General features: G+C 35.4%; 2 protein-coding genes across 9 annotated transcripts in view; one reads left to right on the plus strand and one right to left on the minus strand.

Moving 5' to 3' along the window:
- The window catches only part of LOC125671369 (uncharacterized), a 37,068-nt gene extending 24,365 nt beyond the window's left edge, over window positions 1-12,703 (minus strand). Inside the window, exons 1-6 of one of the 8 annotated variants that reach the window (XM_048907018.2) lie at window positions 12,580-12,703; window positions 12,238-12,350; window positions 7,275-7,334; window positions 4,957-4,983; window positions 3,848-3,939; window positions 3,667-3,738 (exon numbers count right to left, since the gene is read on the minus strand). In XM_048907018.2, coding sequence (XP_048762975.2) covers window positions 3,667-3,738; window positions 3,848-3,939; window positions 4,957-4,983; window positions 7,275-7,296 — 213 coding nt within the window. In that variant the 5' untranslated portion in view covers window positions 7,297-7,334; window positions 12,238-12,350; window positions 12,580-12,703. Of the gene's footprint in view, window positions 1-3,666; window positions 3,739-3,847; window positions 3,957-4,956; window positions 4,984-7,262; window positions 7,335-12,237 lie in introns of all 8 variants that reach the window. The other 7 variants (XM_056163267.1, XM_056163264.1, XM_048907021.2 and 4 more) reach the window with 7 other exon arrangements.
- Window positions 7,771-9,489, plus strand: LOC130053821 (uncharacterized protein K02A2.6-like). Its single transcript, XM_056161420.1, has one exon. The coding sequence runs from the start codon at window positions 7,771-7,773 to the stop codon at window positions 9,487-9,489; it is 1,719 nt and encodes a 572-aa protein (XP_056017395.1).
- Window positions 12,704-25,074: the final 12,371 nt, after the last annotated feature.

A 25,074-nucleotide genomic window follows, 5' to 3' on the forward strand; every position in this document is an offset into this window, starting at 1 on the left:
GATTCCAGGGGTAGGGTTTTGGTACGAGGGTGGGGACTAAATTAGTATTGTGATTATTGTAATTATCATTTAAAAAACTTATCAATTTTGCTGATACTGTGAAAAAACAATATGCATATTTAGGGAAAGCAGAAAGGAATGTAACAAAATTGTGAAATTCGCAACCCCAAGACTCTAGAGCAGGTCCGAAACAGTCATATAGTGTTAATATAACATATGCTATATATTTCATCAGTATGAACATTTTCGGGTGGATATGTGTTTTTAAAACACATCTTGTTTTATACTCCTCCTCAATGAAAGGTGAAGATAACAAACAGTGATCAATGTCATAACTCTTATAAGGAATACAAAATAAAGAGTTGGGAAGAAATACCACAGGTGGGATCAGGTGCCTAATTGGAGTAAGCATCCCTTGTCGACCGGTCACACCCACGGTGGGCCCTATGTCTTGTTCAGGCAAACGGAGCGATCTATGGTGAAAATCAGTGTGTCAAGAATGGCCTATTAATCGACATGAAACACGTCATACGGCATTTAACCCAATGATAGGTTATATTGACAAACTAGATCATTATAACGAACATAGAATTTGCAAAATGCTGACTTTAAACGAGACTGTTGAAGCCCCTGTAATATCAACTTGATTGTCAATAGCCTGCCTCAGTTGAAAAATATTACAATTAAGCTTAGATATGCAGAATAGGAAAATTAGTGTCGATTTCATAGCACTTGGGGCTAGTGATACTTTTAACTAATGCTCATGTGACCGATAAACCCTATGGGCCTCTTGTAAAGATATATTCACAATTTAAGAATGATGTTGGCTGAGATTACCCTAGGGCAATTGCCCAACAGAATATTCAATGCATCTTGATGTGTGCATCAGGAATGAATATGATTTGGGGCTCAGGATCTCGATTGTTTTAAATACATTTCAAAAATTATGAAATGGGGTTTAGAATGACCCCAGGGGGCACTTGTCTAATAGAATATGCAATGCATCTGGACATATCTAGCAAGAATAGATGTGGTATAGGGTATGTTATATGGTAACTAGTGTGGCTTCTTTGCGAGTTACACAGATACGACGGAGAGTATATTAAAACACAAACACTTGTGAGCCAGTATTACTGTCTTATGACAGTTGAATTTATAAGCTAACGCGTATCTGAATTAAAACAAAGAACAAGGTACGATTGTATACATGAAAAGGCCCAACAAATTTCTCTCTATAAAATGTCTCTGGAATTAACCTTAATCAGCGTTTTAAGAAAGTAAAATATATGCCAGGTATACTATGTCAACAAAATCATTATGGTATTCCTAATTGGATGGCATTATGACATCATGAATAAGACATTTCCCGCCTTTTTTTCAAAATAAGCCTGAAAACTGCCAAATATCATACATATTATTGCTCAGGAAAAGATGTGCGCATTTGTCGAGCAAAATGAAAATGATATATATTGTGTATTATTTTAAGATTAAAAACATACTTGAATATGAATTTGCTCGACGCATGCGCTGTATGTTTTCTGAAAGGAAAACCCCCTGAATTTGTGGCTATTTTCATTGAAAATGGCATTTCTGCAATTTTATGCCAACTTCTAGCTCTCGTCATATGACACAGATCATTTTGCTGATCAAACTGAGCGGATTTTGGGTTTGCTAATCTATTCCTTATTTCAATGTCAGGTTTTAAGCTCCAAGTGAAATCATCGATATTTTGGGCCAAATGACTTTAGAAACTGTACCTACTCCTTCCAATCCGAAAATAATTTCCCCCGAACATTCATCGTCGTTAACCACGGGTTATTGTTTCATTCCATTCCACATGTTTTTGAATGGAATGGAATAATAACCGTGGTTTGTAACGATTTGGAAAGGACCTCCACACTTTAGCTGGCTAGTGGTCCCTTCTACCCCCCTCTTTTCAAAGAAAAATTGATTTATCATTTATAACTTTTGGTAAATATTGTATCACTAGTACGTGCACAGTCCTTTCCCCTTGGATATTGGAAGATAAGGGTAGAAAACTAAGTTTGAAATGGTCACCCTTCGCCTGAAAACTACAGAATTACTACCGGAGGTCAATACAAGTAAATGAGGCAGAGAGAAAACGTATGGTTTTTGTAGATATTTATTGTATTTGCATTAACTTCATTACCAGTACAAGATTGTTCAGGCTTGCCTTTTGGATAAAAGGTGAAGATAAAGAACAGTGATCAATCTCATAGCTCCTATAAGCAGTACAAAATAGAGAGTTGGGCAAAAACGGACCCCTGGATATAACAGAGGTGGGATCAGGTGCCTAGGAGGAGTAACCATCCCCTGTCGACCGGTCACACCCGCCGTGAGCCTTATATCTTGATCAGGCAAACGGAGTTATCCGTAGTCAAAATCAGTGTGCCAAGAACGCCCTAACAATTGGCATGAAACATGTCAGACAGCATTTGACCCAATGCTAGGTTGTATTGGCAAACTAGATCGTTATAACGACTACACAATTTGCGAAATGCTGATTTTAAACGAGACTGTTGAAACCCCTGCACCATCAACTTGTTTGTCAGTAGCCTGTTTCGATTTGAAATCCGACCATACGCAGAACAAGCTCTTGCGAATCGAATCAGTTGAGAGATGTAAATCATAATGAAATATTGCTACATGAATATGGGAAGTTGACGATGGAGAAGTTGAAATCATCCCGTTTGTCATAAAGTCGAGCTGTTAGTTTACCGTTAATATCTACTTTAAATAAAATATCTAACTTAAAGTATGAAGCAGACGTGGACGACTCTGTGGTGTCTTTTATTTCGAGTTCACTGGGATATATTCAATCGACATATGAATGAAAATCATTATTGTTGATAGATAATATATCGTCGATATATCTAAATGTCGAATTGAAGGCCACAGCAAGATATTTTTTCTTCTCACGTAGAAGTTTTTGCTTCATATGAATATACAAACAGGTCAGCTAACAAAGGAGCATAATTCGTGCCCATTGGGATGCCAACAGACTGTTGGAAGACCTGATCACCAAAGACCACGAAGATATTGTCAATGAGGAACTCTAGCATATTTTGTATTTCAACTTGTGCGTGGAATCAGAGTGGCGTTTAACAAAGTAATTTTTGGGATGACTGATCACTAGATAGGAATATTTTCACCGGCATTGGTGACTTCTCCATATCAGTGAAATATTCTCGAGAGGGACGTTAAACAATATTCAATCAATCAATCGTTATTACAGAAATTACTTAAAATAGAAAAAGAAATCTAGACAACCTTGTGTTCAATATAAACAAAGGCTTGAAAAACCGGTCATTCGATGAATACCAATAGAGATTTAACAAAATCTGACAAACGTGATTTCAAAAGACGGCATAGATCTTAATGTTAACGAACTGTTCAGTAATATAAAATGCCAAACCTCTAAGTTAGGTATTAATGAACATCTTGGGGGCATTGTGAATAGCATTTTTAAAACTTTGATGTTTTATTAAATCATCAGGGCCGTATGTCATAGCTAAATTGGAGAGGTCCTTTGGTTAGAAAAAATGCAGCTTGGCGGCTTTGATTCCAGGCAAGTCGGGTAACAGGAAACACAAACATACACGCACACACAGGCCTTACGTACACATGCATTATATGATAGCTTACCTGTTCACTTCGGCAACCAGCATTGTATACGACACTTAAATCTGCTATTGTTACTTTTTCTAAATAACATTCCTGTAACATAAATAAGAGGCAATCATAATAAAAAAACCCAAATATATTATATGAAATATATAATTCATTGGATGATAAATTTGCAAGTATATTATTTAGAATTATGAACCTCTCCTGAGCCACAAGTGGTCCTTGTTACACACATCTGCACGCTGGAAACTTCGTTACACTGCAAACACTCGGTGTTTACAGAATCCACTGCTGGAAGATACAATGATCTATAATTTTTGCTCAATAATGATTGTGATTCGACTATCTAGCGGCGAATTGTATGAACTATTTTCCATGTACGAGTATTTACCGGACTCGTGATAAGTTTCAGGATACAAGAGTTTCACACCTTTGGAAAGATAAAGATTTGTAAAGAATAAATGAATTTTCATTGATCATCTCCTTGCGTGGGGCCCAAGCCCTTGTACAGGAGTTTCAAAATGTTGGAGGAGGCGACCATGTTTTATAACGATGCAACTAATATTCATCCTCGATGCTGAAAGGTTAGGAAGAATGATAAAACTCGTAGTATATTTAGAAGTTTTACCCCTAATCCAAAAAGTCCCCAAAATCACTGAGAGAATGAAATTTATCATTCTTGTTCCCCTACCCTATTAATGCTACATGCATGTAGCAATGTCTATGAAATTTCTTAAAAGACGTTCAGTCCATAATGTACACGCATATTTTTAGTGAGTGTTTGATGTGATTCTTGAGTGGAAAATATTTTTTCACATTTGTTGTAGTTTGACCTTGTGACCTGAAAATCAATAGGGATCATTTACTCTTTAGGGGCGTCCATTATACCAAGTTGGTATTTGCCAAGCAATGGGTTCTCAATATATTTAGCGAACAACATTTTGTTTACCAACCGACAAGTCAACCCAATCCATGTGTATATCTCCTCGTTTTAAAACGGGGGGAGGGGCTTAAGAATGATGATATAATAAACGTACATATGTAGTCTTATATTGTCGATACATAGCTATATCAACTGTAGGGAAAGTTCGTGTTCGGGTGATATGCTTTTCTTGGAAGTCTATATATGCATGTATTGACCTCATCAAATAGGTTTAATCGTAATATGATATTCATATACTTCCTTATCTTACGAAGATTTCCCTTTTCGGATGAGGATAGTAAACATCATTATTCAATACACTCAAAGGACATATACTGTCAATCTCAATGCGTTGATTGAAGATACTGTGTTCTTTTATAAATTACCTTTAACGACTCCAAGTAGAAGTAGCCCTGAAATGCATTGTATTTTGTTTGTGAATTTGATATCACATTTACGTATAAATATCTTTACTATTCATGTACGAACTCCTAAGCAATTGAAAAAAGTGTCTGAAACTAGGAAATGTTTGTCGTGATTTTTAGCGTTGTGCAGAAGTGTTCCTCAAGGTTCAATACTTGGTCCCTTTATTTTCAGTGTTTTTATCAATGATATTCTTTATTTTGTATCTTATTGTGATCTTTATAACTTTACTGATGACATCACTTTTTCAAATTTAAATAATGACATAAAAGCACTGAAAAATAAATTATAATAGTCAAAATGTTCAACTTTTATGGAATGGTTTAAAGATAATCAAATGCAAGCCTCTCCTGAAAAAAAGACAAGCTATCTAGCTTCAAGAAAAAAGAAGCATTTGCTCTTAAATAGACCACAACATGGTTTATCCATGAAATGAAGTTAAGGTGTAAGTTGTATTGTATTGTACATGTAATACATTTTGAGCTGAAGTTTAGCTTTCATATCTCAATTCAATCAACTGTTTTTAAAAAAAATTCTCAACATCTAAACGTCCCTTAAAAAATAACTACACGCCTAACTTCAGGCAAACGAACAATTTATCATTTTGACATTTGTATGCCGAACGAGAATCAAGAAAAATGAGGGAAATTATAGAAAAGGGTTTTACCATTTATATACGATGATCACAAAACACTCGTACAGCTATTTTCTTCAAACTCAAAATTACAATTTTTAAACTCAGACGCATAAGAACGATGAGCATAGAGTAGTTTAGGATTTGAAAGACTGTCTCTCCTACCTGTCTCATTTCATTCAAATTAAAAAAACAACATTCTTTTAGATACAAGAAAGTACCCGGAGCAAAATCATCAACTTCTTATGAATCGTAATATTAATCTTCAGAAACATTACTACTGTTAACGGTCATACTGTAGATGACAATGTTTGGACTAAAAAAAATTATGCTTAATAATGAGTTACTGTTTAATTACTGAATATATATATATATATATATATGTGTGTGTGTGTGTGTGTGTGTGTGTGTGTGTGTGTGTGTGTGTGTGTGTGTGTGTGTGTGTGTGTGTGTGTGTGTGTGTGTGTGTGTGTGTGTTTGCTTTTTGTGGGAACTTTTGTTTTTGAACGCCAACTTTTGGGTTGTATTGTATATATGCTTTTACACTTTGTTCTCTGTTTTTAAATCTTACAGTATTTTGTTTTATATCAGGGGAGATCATTAGGCAACTTTCATTAGCAACAATGTATGATATATGTATGGGTGATCTCCCCTTTTTACAGTGTCATTGTTATTTCTACATTAATTTGTTTTTATATCAGGGGAGATCACTACGCAATTTTAAGTAGTACCAATGTATATCATTCTGGGTGATATCCCCTTTTTACATTTTCATCACAATAAATGACAATTCACACAAGCAATGTTGTCTGTCTTACTGTTGGGGTCAGAGCAACACGTTTCTGTGATCATCATTAAACGGGTATTACATAAATATAGATAAGTAATTCAAACAAATACGCAAAGCAACTGACACAACCGTCCGTCGCAAGTTGTCTGTGTACAAGTATGATAACTTATCTCCCTTTGTTGATGATGTCACTAAATCTCCATTCTTATCTAATCACTGGTATCAAATATCATACTCAGTGTGTAAATTACAACTGTTAGAAGTCCCGTATGTTTCTGTCGCCCGACATCGTTTACATGATTTTTTGGGAACAAAATTTAAAACTTTTGAATAAATGTACATTCAAAGTGACATTCAAACCCCACGTGTACATTTTCATTTGTGAATAAACAGTAGAATCGGTGAATACAATGTAGAGCGTTCTTATGATGCTCGATTTGGATCAATATTGAATCAGTTAGTGAGATGTCTCGATAAAAACTATATGTGAACTTAGTTCATACTCGACTATACATTTTGGACAGTGATGATCTATCTATTTATCATAATTTTAATTTGAGAATTTTTTTGGTATGATATTTAGATACCCTTAAGATCTAAAATACATAAGATAGTAAACTATATTCAAAATCAAAGAAATTGTTTTTAAAAACCTTTGATTGTCGGATTTTGTTGATAGTTAGATTCATTGATAAACCTGGCCCGGGATCCATAAAAGTGAGACGAGCTCACTTCAGTCTCACGTACATAAAAGGAACATAGCGAGACTGAGGTCAAAACGTGAGCTCGCCCCAGTCTTCTACGAGAAAATTGCCTTTCTCGTGCTTTTAAAAATCTGAATATACAAACGTACTTACATTTAATTAGCATGGTTATCATTGTCTCTACCTCAAACTTCCGTCACACAAGAAAAGGTTCTGTGAATTATACAAGAAATAACTTCCAGAGAATGCGTAATTTTACAAATAATGTGCTAGGTATTTATGTGCATCATTTAAAGACATGTATCCAATTATTCTGTTTCAAAGGCTTCCAATCACAATTTCACTAACGGATATCTTACTATCTAATTTAAACAATATTTGAACTATGTTTCTAGAATTCTGTTTCGGTTGTCGTTGTGATGTGCATTGGGCAGTGAAAATATGAATATTACTGTAATGTATTTGAATAATCCGGATATTGTCAGGTTGACCATACGTGTTCTATTTTTAGTGTTATGTTTTAGAACGGAATAAACGAGTTGAGATCACGGCATGGCTATATGTTGGTGTTTGGACTAGGTGTCCGTTATATTAATGTCTGTAGAAGACATTTCATGGTGTCAGAAGAAAACTTTGACGTACCAAAACAATGGATCAGTTAAAACCGCCGTCGCACTTAAGTTTTGAAGGGAATTTAGCTGAAAATTGGAAAGAGTGGCTGCAAGGATTTCGCCTATACTTGGTAGCCTCGGGGATCGACGAAAAGGCGGGAAAAGTGAAGGTTGCTACCTTTTTACATGTTGCTGGTGTCGAAGCGAGACGTATTTACAACACATTCAACATTCCTGAGGAGGATGCTGAAAAACTAGAGGTAGTGTTCAAAAACTTTCAAGACTACGTTGAACCACGTAAGAACTTAACGTATGTACGCCATTTATTTTTCACACGAAATCAAGAAAGTCATGAAACAATCGATAATTATGTCACTGACTTAAAAAACAAAGCCATACAATGCGAGTTTGGTGATTTGAAAGACTCGTTGATTAAAGACAGGATAGTGTGTGGTATTTCGAGTGAAGCATGCAGAGCCAGGCTACTACGGGAAGCAGATTTATCATTAACTAAGTGTTTAGACATTTGCCGTGCTTCTGAAGTTTCCGAACAGCAATTGAAAAGTTTACACAAAGAACCATCAACTGCTGTAGCTGCTCATGTTGTAACTAGAAAACCTGAAAAACTACAGAACCGCGGTAGTACCAGAAAACAAACAGCTCACGTTCACTCAAACACTAACAAACTGAATGCGTGTAGTAAGTGTGGAAAACAACATGAGAAAGGGAAATGTTTTGCGTACAACAAGAATTGTTACAAATGCAAAGGCCGTAACCATTTTGCAAAATACTGTAATAAGACACCAAAATCTGTGCATTACGTGGAAGAGGAATCACATGACCTATACTTGGGCATAGTGAATGTGGACACTATTCAGGAAGAGGTACCATGGACTGAGACAGTGAACATTAACAAAGTACCGGTTACATTCAAGCTGGACACAGGAGCTCAGGCGAATATAATACCAAGGAATGTGTTCAAAGAACTACACATCTCTCCGAAGCATTTACGAAAAGTAAAAGTGAACCTGTACACTTACAATGGTGAAGTCATGAACCCAGATGGGAAGATTGATATCAGATGCCGAATCCGTAAAGTGGAACGTACACTTCCGTTTTACATCACTGCAAAAGGAAGTACACCGATACTTGGCAAAGAATCATGTGCACGCCTAGGATTAATCCAACACATACCAGCAGATTCCATAGAAAGTGCGGATGTTTGTGTAACAAAGGACAAACTACTGCAACAGTATCAGGATGTTTTCAGTGGACTAGGACATCTACCAGGAAAATATCACATTGAAATTGATCCGAATTCAACGCCAGTGATACACCCACCAAGGAAAGTGCCGGCAGCGTTACACAGTTCTGTACGTGATGAACTTCAACGCATGGAAAAATTGGGCGTGATCGCAAAACAGGATGGTCCTACGGATTGGGTTCACAGTATGGTAACAGTACGGAAACCAGGGAAAATTCGTATATGCTTGGATCCAAAAGACTTGAATCCGCACATAAAGCGAGAACATTACCACTTAGTAACTGTGGAGGAAATCATTGAACGACTACCAAATGCTAAAGTGTTCTCAAGATTTGATGCTACGCATGGTTTTTGGCATATTGAACTAGACGAAGCAAGTTCAAAGGCACTCACTTTTAACACACCATTTGGTAGATACCGATATCTACGACTTCCGTTTGGAATAACTTCAGCGTCAGAAGTGTTCTCGAAACGATTACAGGAGTTTTTTTAAAGACTTACCTGGTGTTGAGTGTCTAGTAGACGATATCCTTGTTCATGGAGAAAACGTCTCGGAGCATGATGAAAATCTCGTTCGTATGCTGGAGCGATGTCGTCAAATTGGGCTCAAGCTCAATAAGGATAAAGTAGAACTCAGAGTACCTGAAGTGAAATACGTTGGTCACGTCATAGGGAGAGATGGACTCAAGGTTGATCCGGAAAAGGTTCGTGCTATTGTAAACATGCCAGAACCGACAGATGTTCAAAGTGTGCGCCGATTTCTTGGACTAGTGCAATATGTGTCGAAATTCATACCAAACCTAGCAGAGATTTCTGAACCTCTCCGATTGCTTACGAAAAGTGACGTTTTGTGGCACTGGGACAAACAGCAAATTGACAGTTTTGCGAAACTAAAAAACTTATTAACGCAAGCACCAGTTCTTCGCATTTATGATCTTCAAAAGGAAGTCACCATTTCTGTGGATGCAAGTTCCAAAGGATTGGGTGCAGTATTATTGCAGAACGGACAGCCCGTCGCATACGCTTCACGAGCACTGACAGAGACTCAGCAGAGGTATGCACAGATAGAACGAGAGATGCTCGCAGTTATCTATGGATGTGAAAAATTTCACCACTACATCTATGGACGTTCAGTTACCATAGAAACAGATCACAAACCTTTGCTAGCGATTCATCGCAAACCACTATATCAAGCTACTCATAGACTACAGAGGATGCTTATGCGTTTACAACGTTACGACGTTACTTTAGAATACGTTCCGGGAAAGGAAATGTTCATTTCCGATGCGTTAAGCAGGGCTTACTTACAAGAGTGTACAGAATCACTGGTTGATGAGGACATAGACATCAATTTCATTGAGCAGGAGCTTCCTATGACGGAAGGAAAACTTCAGGAGCTGAAGGACGCAACTGAGTCTGATGAACAGTTTCAGGCATTGGCCGACATAGTGCGACTGGGATGGCCAGAATCTCGGGTACAAGTTCCAGCAGATATAAGAATATTTTGGAACTACAGAGATGAAATAACAGTTCTAAATGGTTTACTGTACAAGGGGCCAGCAGTGATGATTCCCAAGTTACTACGTCACCAAATGTTGAGGAAGTTACATGAACCTCACCTGGGTATAGTCAAAACCAAGCAGAGAGCCAGAAATATCATATTTTGGCCAAACATGAACTATGACTTAGAGCAGTTGATTAAGTCGTGTGGAGTGTGCAACTCATTTCGCAAATCAAACACAAAGCAATCACTCATACCTCATGAGATACCCTCTACTCCTTGGACCAAAGTTGGAGCTGATATATTTCATTTCAAGGGCAAAGACTATGTGTTGTTTGTGGACTATTACTCGAAATATCCAGATATTATACCTCTACCAAATTTGAGAGCATGTTCCACTATTGCTGCGTGCAAAACAGTGTTTTCAAGACAAGGCATACCCTTAGAGCTATTCACGGACAACGGACCACAATTCAGTTGTCATGAATTCAAACAGTTTGCATCTGAATGGGAGTTCACGCACAAAACCTCCAGTCCCCACTATCCACGTTCAAATGGTCAAGCGGAACGCTGTATTCAAACCGTAAAAAACTTACTGAAAAAGGCAGAAGAGAGTAATGGTGACCCAAATATTGCTCTTCTGGAATACAGAAACTCGCCTATTGATGGAGTTGACCTGTCGCCTGCACAGTTATTGATGAACAGGACTCTTCGTTCAAAACTACCAACAACCAAAGTGTGGTTGGAACCAAATTCACTGACGTCTCCACAATCCAAACTTCAACTTAGGCAGATGAAACAGAAATATTTCCATGACCGAAAGTGTGCAAAATTACCGCATGTTGAGGATAAAGAAGTTATCCGTATACAGAATCCAGACAATCGTCAGTGGGAACCAGCTGTAGTTCAAAAGGACTTCGGAAACCGTTCGTACAACGTTTTAAATCAGCAAGGGAACACAGTAAGAAGAAACAGGAGTCAGATGTTGAAAAGCAACGAAACAAGATTCCATATTTCACCACCGGAAGTGGAAACATCGGAATTCGAACAACCGGAAATGGAACAAATGAGCGATTATGTTCCAAGTGTGAGTGATAATGTGAAATCCGGTAATGTATCCATGAATATCAGTGTGCGTTCCAAACCAGAAAATTCTATTTCGTCCGGAAACGTTACCAGATCTGGAAGGGTTACTAAACCACCTACCTACCTTTCCGAATATGTGAAATAACTTTGTAACAATGGTCATGATGTTCATGCAGTTTGTAGTATTATTTCATGAATTTATGTATATGAAGGTATCATAACAAGCATATGATTTTGAAAATGTTAATTCAATAAGACATTTAAATTTTGCAGAATTGACATTCACAATTTTTTTTTCCAAGTTAATGTGTAACTATATTGGTGAATGATTTATTCTTTATCTTAAGGAGGAGGATGTAATGTATTTGAATAATCCGGATATTGTCATGTTGACCATACGTGTTCTATTTTTAGTGTTATGTTTTAGAACGGAATAAACGAGTTGAGATCACGGCATGGCTATATGTTGGTGTTTGGACTAGGTGTCCGTTATATTAATGTCTGTAGAAGACATTTCAATTACCATTGAATTGCAATTACATGATTGTCAACCCTATTCCAACTATGACCCTTTGTGCTAGAAAGAAAATGTACATTCTTTTTAGGACATATTTACAGAATATTCGCCTCAAACGTTTTGTACTTGTCACTTACCTTTTTTCTTTCTTTAGCAAACGATGGATTAGACGTCACGGTTTCCGGTAGATTATTGTGTGTAAAACGTTGCAAAAAGTACTAATGTTGATTGATATGCGAGAATCTTGAATCTTGTTATTCATACACGAAAACCATGATATATCAAGATTTCTCGAATATAAATATCAAGATTTATCGAATATACATCAAAGTTTCTTCATATAAATATCAAGATTGTCGAATATAAATCAAGATTTGTATAATATTACAACGTTTTACACGTCATAGTAAAAATCCTAGTTTTAATAATTATCTTCATAAAATCATGATGAAATATACATGTAGATATTTGTTACTCACATCTTTAAAGAAATTAATATATTACATTTCTATAACGTGCAGATTATTTTTGAAAAGCTCTGCATACCTGATCTTCGATACAGATTAGTGGTACCTACAGAAAACGTGGATCGCACTTATCCAGCTGTTATCTGCTTACGTTCGTGACACTATATTGGAAAGATAAACGGTATCATAATGCCATAACGAAACTATAAAATTTGTTTGTGATAGTCTCAATACAATGAACTTAGGATATGATTATTCTCATTCCAACCGTTTCTTCTGATTTATTTCATTTGTATGTCTGTTTATTTACATATCCAATATCTTAGCCATTGATACATGTAGGTTTACAAATTGCAGTGCTAGTCATTTCCTCATGAATGAGCTGTGCTTGTGAAAAATCAATCTTGGTAAATAAAATATGTCTATATTAACACCTATGTAGAATATAAATATACAAAATGAACTTCCTTTTCAAAAATACATTGGATAGAACTGCGGTGCTTCACGCTGCCTTAGGCGCATTAACGCAGTCCACCCTCATGTAGTTTTATTTTTTAATTTCTTAAATAACAATTATTATTTACGAGTGGGTTACCGTTTTCGCAAATTTCTGTTTTTAAATCTTTTTATTTAAAATAAAATTAATTTTGTAAAGAACACCATTACTAAAGAGCGTGTTCATATTTTCTCAAAACAGTGACTTTTTAAAATCTATTTTTATTTGCTAAAGGTTCGATGCTTGAGAGAATTGTGAATTGAAGGAAAGGACACCGCCCCGAGAAGTATTCCTTTGCATCAATGAGCAGACATACATGTACTCAGAATTAGATACAGTTGTTTTTCCATGATGACATTTTGACCCACAAGGATATGCATGCACAACCATGTTATGAAGTATTGTTTTGCTGGATGTGACAATATTAAAGTCGACATTATATAAATAGAAGACTGGAAATCTAAAATGCAAAGGCAACCAAACTGATCGAATTCCTCAATATCTATATCAATTTATACCCAGAGTTATCATTCCTTACAATGTACATGTAATTCTCTGGGACGAGATTGATATCTCAGGTAAACCTACAGAAAAGTAACTTTTATAAATTCATTTTTTAGCCTTGATAATTTGAATGATAAACGCTTTCTTTATTTTTTAAACGGGATATAAAGGTCGCAAACGTCCATCTCCCGTTTAAGAAACCAAAGAAAGATTTTCTATAATTTATATTTTTCTGTATTTTTTTTTCTTCAAAAATACATGTAAATACTTTCACGTATGTAAAATATACATGTAGGTACAAAACATATTTTACAATAATTATTGTTCGATTTGAAGGTCCATGTATATAAAAGACATCGGGTAAGTAAAAATGGACATAAGAAATGCACAATGTATAATATTGACGGTAATGACCTGTAAGTTAATTAGAAGTAACAGCTGATAATTACCTCACCTTGAATTTATCTTTGAACGATGGTCAAAGGAAATAGTCCATTGAGGCATGACAAACAAAAACACATACAATAAACCATCCTATAACACACACATACAATAAACCATCCTATAACACACACATACAATAAACCATCCTATAACATACACATACAATAAACCATCCTAAAACATACACATACAATAAACCATCCTATAACATAGGTAGTGTTATTTATTATTTTGAATTCAAATAAAAGGTAAAAAAAAAAAAAAAAAACCAGAAATAAGTCTTCCAACAATGTCGCGAAATAAGTCAGGGAATTCGTGGTATGAAAGGTGAAAATAACGAACAGCGATCAATCTCATAACTACCATAAAAATACAAAATAGAGAGTTGGGCAAATACGGACCCCTGGTTATAGCAGAGGTGAGATCAGGTGCCTAGAAGGAGTAAACATCCCCTTTCGAACGGTCACACCCGCCGTGAGCCTTATGTCTTAATAAGGTAAACGGAATAATCCGTAGTCAAAATCAGTGTGCCAACAACAGCCTGTAAATCGGCATGATTTACATATTAATAGACATGTACTTGAAAATTTCTGTAGAAATTAGCCTTTCTTTTTAAGATATCATTCCGTTACCTTAACAACCACAACGTAGAGCAAATGAAAAGACATTTTTGTCGTGATGACAAATCCAATCATTGTATGAAGGTTAAAGAAAATCCTAGAACAATCCACACTTTACAGACAATGAGTTACCTTTTCCCCATATATTTCCCTCTCAAATCATCACTTACACAAACTCAAACGGTGAAAAATATTAATTTTAATCCAGATTCCTATCGTAGTAAATAATAAACAATCGAGAACAATGCACTTACGATCCAGAATGAAATGGACTTACAAACTTATCCTTCTACTCCGTATTTGACAAAATTTCATAGACCAAAGAAACCAATGTGTATTTCTCCACCACCAAAGAATCATTTCTCCACAATCTTTGTAACCCCTCCCTGTCTAAATACCATCTTTTTAATTTTTGTAAATTCAATTTCATACCATACTTGCATCGTCGGAAACCCACGGTCGGTCGCACTCCTTTACCTCCCGTGGGACACAATGCCAATATTTTCGCAGGAAAGTGTGTCTCGGTTTCTATACGCTTTACCATTCCCTATATCGATATTCAAAAAGATTTTGAATACGTTTAAGTTGGACAAGTTACAAAGCTTTCAGCGAGATGCTTTATCTGTACCATCGAAGCGGAAGGTGTATTTGTGTCTATAAAGGCTGGGGAAGGAAAAGCTTGTGTTGCCAAGCGTTTAATATTGTGTACGAGTCTATGTACAGGTCTACATGTTCAGCACTCGTAGTTTCGCCACTTTTATCCATCATACGGGAGCAATGTGTTTTTTTAACATACTTGGTATTTCATCGGTTTATAGGCCTATAGGTACATGTTAAACTTACTTGCGTATTAAATTACTGCCGTATTTTGTTCCAGTTGTGTTGTCGGCACAATTTGATCTAGTAATTATGACCTTTACATACCTCTTTCGTGTAAATACCATTGATGTCTTACCTACGATAATTACAAAATAACATGTAAAGGGGATTGTAAGACCATATTTTGATTTTGAATTGTATCATGCATGACTGATTTTATTCACGTGCTATGTAGCAGTGATAATAATAAACATACCGGTGGCGGATCCAGGATTTCCGAAGGGGGGGGCACATGTGAAAGTGAAGTACTACCCAAAATAATCAGCCATTTTGGGTGCCAAATCTGGAGTTTTCATTTATATATCTTTGATAGTAGCACATAACAAAACACACACACTTTCATGGGCGCCGCCATTACTGCTGACACTCCCAATTCCGGGAATACTTACGGCGATTCCTATTGGCACTCGATAGGTCACGTAAGGTCATGCATTTTAATGAGTTATGCAAAACTATCGGCGTTGTGTCCCACGGGGGTGAAAGGAGTGCGACCGACCGTGTGTTTCCGACGATGCCATACTTGCTGCACATTTTTTCTAGTACTAGAATAGTGTCTGCAAAATTCACCACATCATCTGCAAATAGTAGCTGCATCACATTTTGGAGAGCTTCATCAACATATATAGTTTTATATAGCCTTACATTTTATTAATTCTAGTAGTTCTGAAAGTTCGTCAATAGACATAATGAATAATAGGTGACATAGCATACAGCCCTGTCTCGTACCTATATTACATAAGAAAAAAAATCGATTTTGGTTTTTAATACATGATATCAGTTTCGTGTATCTAGATTTCAGAATCCGTAAAATCTGTGTGCTGACCCTCTTTTCCAGCAATGTATAAAATAAAATATCATGTATTCAATAAAATATGTTGTTGTACACAATAGTTTCTTAAAAATCTATAAAGAAACAAAATATAATCTACCTTTACTTTTGCTAATACATGTATATTTATATACACTTGCTTGGAGAACAAAACAAGTAGAGTGACTTTATCTAAATCCAGACTGCTGTTCAAACAATATTCCTTCACATTCTGCCCAACACGTCAATTTATTGTTCAATATCTTTGTAAAAAACTTCCTAATAACATTTAACAGTGATATTCCCCAATAATTTTCTGTTACACTCTTATCTCCACTTTTAAACATGCATGTATGACATATAATAGTCATTCTCCATTCCCTTGGAAACAGTGTCCAATACAATATTAAATAATTTTAATGTTGTGACGTTTGATATTGATTTTTTTTTTTTTTTTTTTTTTTTTTTTTATAAATTTCTACTACCAACACATCTATTCTAGACGCTTTATTATTCGTTATTTTACTAAGTACATGATTGATTTCATACTGTTCATTTCTTACTTTGCCTTCTGTAAGATCTGTTATAAATTAAAGCTATTGGCATCTCTTTCAAATACATTGTCTATATTAAATTTTGCCGACTCTAATAGAGTGAAAGGTGAAGATAACCAGCAATGATCAATCTCATAACTCCTATAAGCAATACAAAATAGAGAGCTGGGCAAACACGGACCCCTGGACACACCAAAGGTGGGATCCGATGCCTAGGAGGGGCAATCATCTCCCGTCGACCGGCCACACCCGCCATGAGCCCCACACCCTGACCAGTCAAACGGAGCCATCCGCAGCGAAAACCAGCGTGCCACGAATAGTCCAATAATCGATATAAAACACGTCAGACAGATTTGACCCAATGATAGGTTGTACTGGCAAACTAGATCGTTATAACGACCATATAATTTGCGAAATTCTTACTTCAAACGAGACTGTTGCAACCCCTGCACCATCAACTTGTTTATCAGTAGCCTGTCTCGATTTAAAAACTGACCATACGCAGAACAAGCCCTTGCGCATCGAATCAGTTAAGAGACACAAACACCGTACGCAGACGACATTGGGACATCGCCATACAAACATGGGAAGCTGACGACGGAGAAGCCGAAATCATCCCACCTGCCACAAAGCTGAGCTGCCAGTTTGCCGTTATTATCTACTTTCAATAAAATATCTAAGTATGAAGCAGAAGTGGACGACTCTGTGGTGACTTTTAGTTCACAGAAATATGTCGAATCGTCATATGAATGAAAGTTATTATTGTTAATAGATGAAACGTCGTCGATATGTCTAAATGTCGATTGAAGGCCACAGCAAGAGATTTTTTTTCTCACGTAGAGGTTTTTTAATAAATTCTGACCTGATCACTAAAGACCAAGAAGATATTGTCAATGAGGAACTCCAGCATATTTTTATTTCAACTTCAGAGTACCTGTGCAGGGAATCAGAGTGGTGTTTAGCAAAGTATATTTTGGATGACTGATCACTAGATATGAATACCTATATTTGCGTTTTCCATTTGTGTTGAAGAAGCAACTCTCTTTGATGTAAACAAAAAAGTATAGTCTTTAATTTGTGGTGAGGAATGGTCGTGTAAAGTGTATTTGACTTTCTATATAAATTAAATGCATTCCTCTTTCTTGACATGGCTGCTTCACCCACCATTTGGGTGGGTATCGAACAGGCATTTTCACACATTTCATGTCTGATGCACAAATCTCAAATATATCTGTCATGATTTGCACAGCTCCATTAACATCTGTTTTCTAAGTCTATAAGGAAAATAATTTGTCTCAAAGTTTTCCATCAGTTTTGTCATTTTTTTTCTTCCTTCCATTTAAACTTTAAAATGTCAGAAAAACTCTGTTCCTCATCCCTATTCACTGTATTCAGTACCTCAAAGTTGCAATTTATAGAACAAATAATTCAAACTCTTTCACAATAAAGTTTTTCATAGAGGAAAATAATTCAGCAGATGAATAAAAAATAATCAATAACACTTTTACCATTTGAACAGATAAATGTGTACTCGCCTTCACCATAATGTTTAGTTCTACCATTTACAACGTACCCCTGCACTGCTTTACATATGTTAATAAGAGCCTTTCCAGATTTATTTAAGACTTCATCACACCTGATTTTCTTGATTGAAAAAGTACGATAATCATCAAAATTCTAACCAAAAGCGTTATAATGAATACAAGAATGAAATATCTATCCTCTAGATATACCGGAAGATCCTCTTATTTCCTGTCGCAAATCTGTATCATTCAAGACCGATGTCAAATCGCTGACATTTACTACACTCTGTATACCATATATCATTCTAAAAAATATACGGATAACACCGTTAACATTTCACTCAAACTCGACAATAACTTAAAAGCCCAAACCAAGCAGCTGGAGGTAAATTAGTTTTTGTATTTAAAAAAACCCAGCAACAACAAATTAGAAAATGTACAGGCTAGCTCATATCGGGCATCATAGAGCCCTGTAAGCGGTCAAAGAAAATTTTGTAATAGTGTCAAACATATATTAGATTTATGTATTAGTAATTAAACTAGAATAAGAAATAGTCACGTTTTGGACTTGAGTAATGTATTCAATGGTTTGTATCATCTGTTATTTGTGTGTGTTGGAATCTGCTCTACTTTGTATACGATTCAATTTTATGAGAGTATAATATAATACAGACACCTTGTAATTCTATGTTTCCTCTGTGCATATTGTAGAGGATTAGGCTTTTTCACTCTCTCCTGTATACCGGGGTATATAAATTCGATTTTTCACCATTAATCGGTTGGAATTAAACATGATCCATGGGTGAAATATTTCATTTTCTTTTAATATATCTATTCTTATAATACTTACATATAAGAGTGGATGAGGAAAGTGAGTGAATGAAAATATTTATACCGAACTAAGGATTTTTCTTCATTAGATATTCCAATTAGTATAACATAAACCAAATCAATATTCGTTGGATTCAAAGGCAAGAAAATAATATACCCTAAAGTATATTTTGCGAACCCCGTTGTAAGCTTAACACTCTAAATTGTAATTAGGAAATCACGGTGGTGTTTGGTTGCATGACACAAATGTTCTTTATACTTACAGCTTGTACCTAAACATATGCACGTGAATTACATTTATTGAAATTCGTGTACTTTGATTGGTTGCCATTTCAAACGACCGGTCGCGGCAGATCGTTGGTAGAGCGTTCACTTCGTAACCAGGAGGTCATGAGTTCGAACCCCGCTCGTGACATGGCCGCGTCAAACCTACTTTCGTTAAAATAGGTAGTGATTGCTCCTTCGCCAAACGCTCAGCATTTAGAAGTAAAAATGGCGACGGAGGTGACGGTCGGGTAGACAGGTCAGGAAGAAAGAAGCAGGTTTAATGATATCTGTGTGTGTTTTTTCTTGCAGAAAACATGTGTGAGTAGAAATGCTTTTATAGTTTGAGAGTGACATGAACTAAATTTATCATCTTTCATTCTATCTGTGCATTATAGATGATTTAAACATTGCAATCGGTGCATTATGAGTAGTCCTCACAGTGAACAGTCTAGTGAATGGAAAAAAAGTAGAATCCAAACGCAATTCAAAACGTAAAAACAGTAGTCCGGTAGAAAAGGAGACAAAATCTATTAGAAGAAGATATTTGTCGTCGTCTCTCCCAGATTTGAGTGATTTGAGTGAAATGAATAGTATGAACGATAACGAGAATGAAAATTTAAACTCGTAATCAAATCCCCAGAGTGACCTTCAACCACCGCTGATAAAATCAAACGAACAAACGTATAGTCTTCCTGAATTAATTGCTAATGCATTCAAGAAACAAACTTTCATGAACCAACTAGTACCAATAATAGCAGAAAGTTTAAAACCAGTCATTGCAGAAGCTGTACAATCTGCCATCGCCATTTTACACAAAACAATACAAGATCAAACCAAGACTATTGATACTCAGAGTAAACAAATTGACAAACTCTCTAAACAACTTAATGAATGTCATGATGTAAACCAAGATCTACAACAGCAGATTTGGAGACTGCAGGATACTGTGGATGATCTTGAACAATACGGTAGGAGGAATTCTTTGAGGTTCCATAACTGTCACGTCCCCCAAGGCAAGAGCACAGATGAAGTTATTATGTCAATCTGTAAAGAACGCCTGGGTATCGAACTACAGGATGATGATATATCTCGGTCCCACCCAATCGGGAAAGCAAACAGAAAAGGGAACAACCAGATCATTTGCAAGTTCAAAAACTGGAAGATTAAAAACAAAATTTACACAGCAAAACGTAGCTTTAGGAACACTGACATTTTCGTTACGGAGGATCTAACTCAATACAAACAATCCATCATTCAAGAACTAGTCCGTGCCAAACGAGCTGGGAAAATCTACTCCTTCTGGACCAATGATGGACGGATATTCCTAAAACTCTCAGACAAAATCTACACAGCAATTTGTTCTGTGAATGAACTTCATGAACTCGCTCCACCGGACTCGAACTCTCAGTGTTAATCACACTAAATTTTACATTTCATACAATGTGTTTGATCTAAATCTAATACATCTTTTTTTTTGTATTCATATGAAATCTTAACGTAACTCCATGGTCACAGCAAGTATTAATCGATTGTGTATTTTCAATTAATGTTAGGTTTCAGGTAGTATAGCACACATTACTTAATATTGTGTATGTTTAAATACAATGCCTATTTAACTGCTTCTAAATTGGTCTTCATTTCCAGGCCTGCATATTATTTGTTTATTGTTTATTCTTCTTCAAAAAGGTCATACACTCATATTTTCTTTCTAGGTATGCTATTCTTCACAGAATATTTGTACATAGCGTTTTTGTTATTTAATTTATGTACTGTATGTAATACTTGTGCGTGTAACAACAGGCTTCATGCCAAACCACGTATTTCTGTTTTTATTCATTTTGTTATTTTTGTTATTACACACGTTATCATTAATTATTTTTGTTGTTTTGCATTCATAATTTACACTTGCTTTAGTTTATTGTATTTTTTCATATCTACATTTGAATCGGTGCCAACAAAATATAGTTGTTGGTTCCTCTCATGTATACGTCCCGAACATTTAGCGTTGTCTGTACTATTGCCCTACAAATATCCATCCGATTGCGGAATTTATTGTTCACACATCTATATGACATGTTTCATTTTTGACAATGGGTGACTCGATAGAACAGTACCGAGTCGCAATCGGAAATTTTTACTACACTAGTGGTGGCGTATTTAAACGTGTCTTTTTTCATGTCTCTATATTTGAATACTTATATACCTTGTCAATGTTGATATGCAAAAACTTTGTGCACTGCTTGTCTTTTATGAGCAATTGTTCACTTTATGTTAATTTTTATTATCAATTTTTTTTTTTTTTTACATACATCCTTCTTTTGTGTGGAGATATTGAAGTCAACCCCGGACCTGAGACTAGTATTACTAATGTCCTAGATATTATTCATTTAAATATAAGGAGTATTAGGAACAAAACAGCCTATTTAAATACCTTTGTGCATGACTTTGACATACTATGTTTTACTGAGACTCATTTAGACAATGCAATTCCTAATGACGCTTTAATATTGGATGGATTTAATTGCATTCTACGCAAAGATAGAAATTCCTTTGGAGGTGGAGTTATGATTTATTTGTCAAATATGCTTAAGGCGAATCGTCGCTATGATTTTGAGCCCCCTAATACTGAATGCATTTGGATTGAAATTGATAATCTTACTTGTAATTACTTTTTATGCTGCATATATCGTCCTCCTTATTCAGATGGTGGATTCTGGAACAATCTGTCGTGGTCCATTGAGAAAGTCCAAGAAATCAGCGAAAATATAATAATTGTAGGTGATCTCAACGTAGACTTTATAAATATCCCACGTTATCATCCACTCCGAGATGTATTATCCAACAATAGCCTTGTTAACAAAATATGCGAGCCCACGAGAGTCTCGAACACCACTCAAACACTCATTGACCCTATTTTAGTTACAAACACTCTAAATGTCGTCGAGTCTGGTACTCTCGAAGTAGAACCTTCAATTAGTGATCACAAAGCCACATATCTTTCAGTCTCGTTAAAATATAACTTAAAATGTGCTTACAAACGCAAAGTTTGGGTATACAAAAAATGCTAATATTGATAAATTGAATACATTGATACAAGAATATGATTGGAAAATAATTATCAATGAAGCGCATACAATAGAACTAGCAACAACAAAAAATTCGGAATTTTTTTTATCTTTTGTGAAGGAATGTATTCCTGAAAAGACAGTTACAATTCGACCGAATGATAAACCGTGGTTCGATTCTTTATTAAGAAAAACAATACGGACTAGAGACCGATTACGTAACAAAGCTTTAAAGTAAAAAAAAAAAAAAAGGGAAGACCATTGGGAAGATTACAGGAAAGTTCGAAATAAAGTTAATAACATGAAAAAGCACGCTATTTTAAATTACTATGATAACATTGAAACACATTTGAATGACTACTCAAAAAATAACAACAAATTATACTGGAAACTTATTAAAAGCGTGTTCCAGGTTAAAGCCGGCAATGAAATTCCGCCCATCCAATATATTTCCGATGACGGTATCAATATGGTAGCTTTTTCAGATAGAGAAAAGGCAGAAGTATTAAATAAATATTTTTCCTCAATATCAAATATTGACGACACAAACCACATTTTGCCCAATTCAAATTACTTAGGCAATGACAGCCTTACTGATATTTTTATTGAAGAACAAGAAGTCATAGATATAATATCCAATCTTCCTGTCAACAAGGCTATTGGGCCCGATTGTATAAGTCACAGGATGCTAAAGTCAACAACACATGTCATTTCTAAACCACTATGTATGCTTTTCAATAAATCTCTGCGCGAAAAATATTTTCCTAACTTCTGGAAAGAGTCACATGCTCTGTTCTTGGACCACTATTGTTTTTAATTTATGTTAATGATGTTGCTGAAAATATGCTGTCTTTTTGTAGATTATTTGCTGATGATAACTCCATTCAATATGCATCTAAGAACTTACATGAAATTGAATTTACGTTGAATCATGATCTTCGTGTTCTAGATGAATGGTCTAAACAATGATTGTTAAAATTTAACCCCTCTGAAACAAAAGTTGTATTTTTTACATTGAATAAGGATATTGATCCTCCTAAATTATTTTTTCAAAATTGTCAGTTGGAATATGTGCCAGTGCACAAACATTTAGGGTTGTTCATTTCAAGTGATTTGGGTTGGTCACATTATATAAATACAATAACAAGTAAGGCTTACAAAAATTTAGGACTTCTTAAAAAGCTAAAATTTACTTTAGGAAGAAACACTCTATTAAAAATGTACACTACTTTTATTAGACCAGCTTTAGAATATGCCTCAGTGGTTTGGGATGGTTGTAATGCATATGATAGTGATTTGTTAGAAAAAGTCCAACTATGTGCAGCGCGAATAATTACTGGCCTTCCTATATTAGCATCTAGAGATTATTTATATTTAGAAACTGGCTTAGAGCCTCTGTCTTTTAGACGAACAACCGCTAAATTAGTTACCATGTTCAGAGTTCATAATAATGATGTTCCTGAGTATCTACAAGAAACGATCCCACGAAAAATAAATAATACATCCAAGTACAATCTCCGTTATGGAGACAATTATCAAATACCAAAATGCCGACTTGAACTTTATAAGAAATCATTTGTACCTGATGCTTTATCAAAATGGAATTCACTTGATATAGAATCAAGACAAGCTACTTCAGTTAAGCAATTTCGTAAGAGTGTTAGCTCCAAAAATATCAACAATCCCAAACCACCGGCATATTTTTCCTATGGTACTCGTTTTCTGAATATAATTCATACCAAACTTAGACACACATGTATTTTGAATTACGATCTATATAGACGCAATCTTGTTGATTCTCCGTTATGTTCTTGTGGTATGAAAGAAGACGCTTATCATTTCTTCTTTATTTGCAGTAAATATTCAAATGCTAGATATAAATTAATGGATAGCTTGCTGAGGTTAAATGATCTAGTTACATGTATTATTGATGTCCACCTTCTACTTTGGGGTAATAATACTTTATCTTCTGAGTTAAACAAGTGTATTTTTTCTCATGTTCAGTCGTTTATTCATGAAACCAAAAGATTCAATTGATGTTCAATTTAAATTTCTTGTACATTAATTTTCTACAATAATAAATTGTTATATTTTTAAGGAGAAGAACTCGTAAGTTATTTGAACTTGTTTCTGATCCTTTTGTATATCATGTATGTACAATAAAATATGTTCAAAGTAATTTAGAAGTAAGAATCACGGGTCTTTCGGATATGACCTTAAAATCGGAGGTATCGGCAGACGTTGGCACGATAAAGAACCCTCACTGCTGCGGGTTCTTTGGGTTAAGCCATGGTCTAAATTCGCGATGGGACGTAAAACAATCAATTAATCAAACAAACACTTTTTGAGTATACACGTGTACAGAAATAAGATGGATGATGGCTTAATAACGTATACATACCGTGCCACCCCTTTTCATCTTCATTTGAAACAAATGTGATGGCAACTGTTCTCCCCACAGCTATGCAGTGTGGAAATCAAATTATTCTCTCTTTTTTTTATCAAAATTGCTTTAT

Source organism: Ostrea edulis, chromosome 4 (assembly GCF_947568905.1).
Source record: "Ostrea edulis chromosome 4, xbOstEdul1.1, whole genome shotgun sequence".
Lineage (NCBI taxonomy): Eukaryota > Metazoa > Mollusca > Bivalvia > Ostreida > Ostreidae > Ostrea > Ostrea edulis.

Coding starts and splice junctions, on each gene's coding strand:
- LOC130053821 (XM_056161420.1), top strand. CDS start 7,771: ATGGATCAGTTAAAACCGCCGTCGCACTTAAGTTTTGAAGGGAATTTA.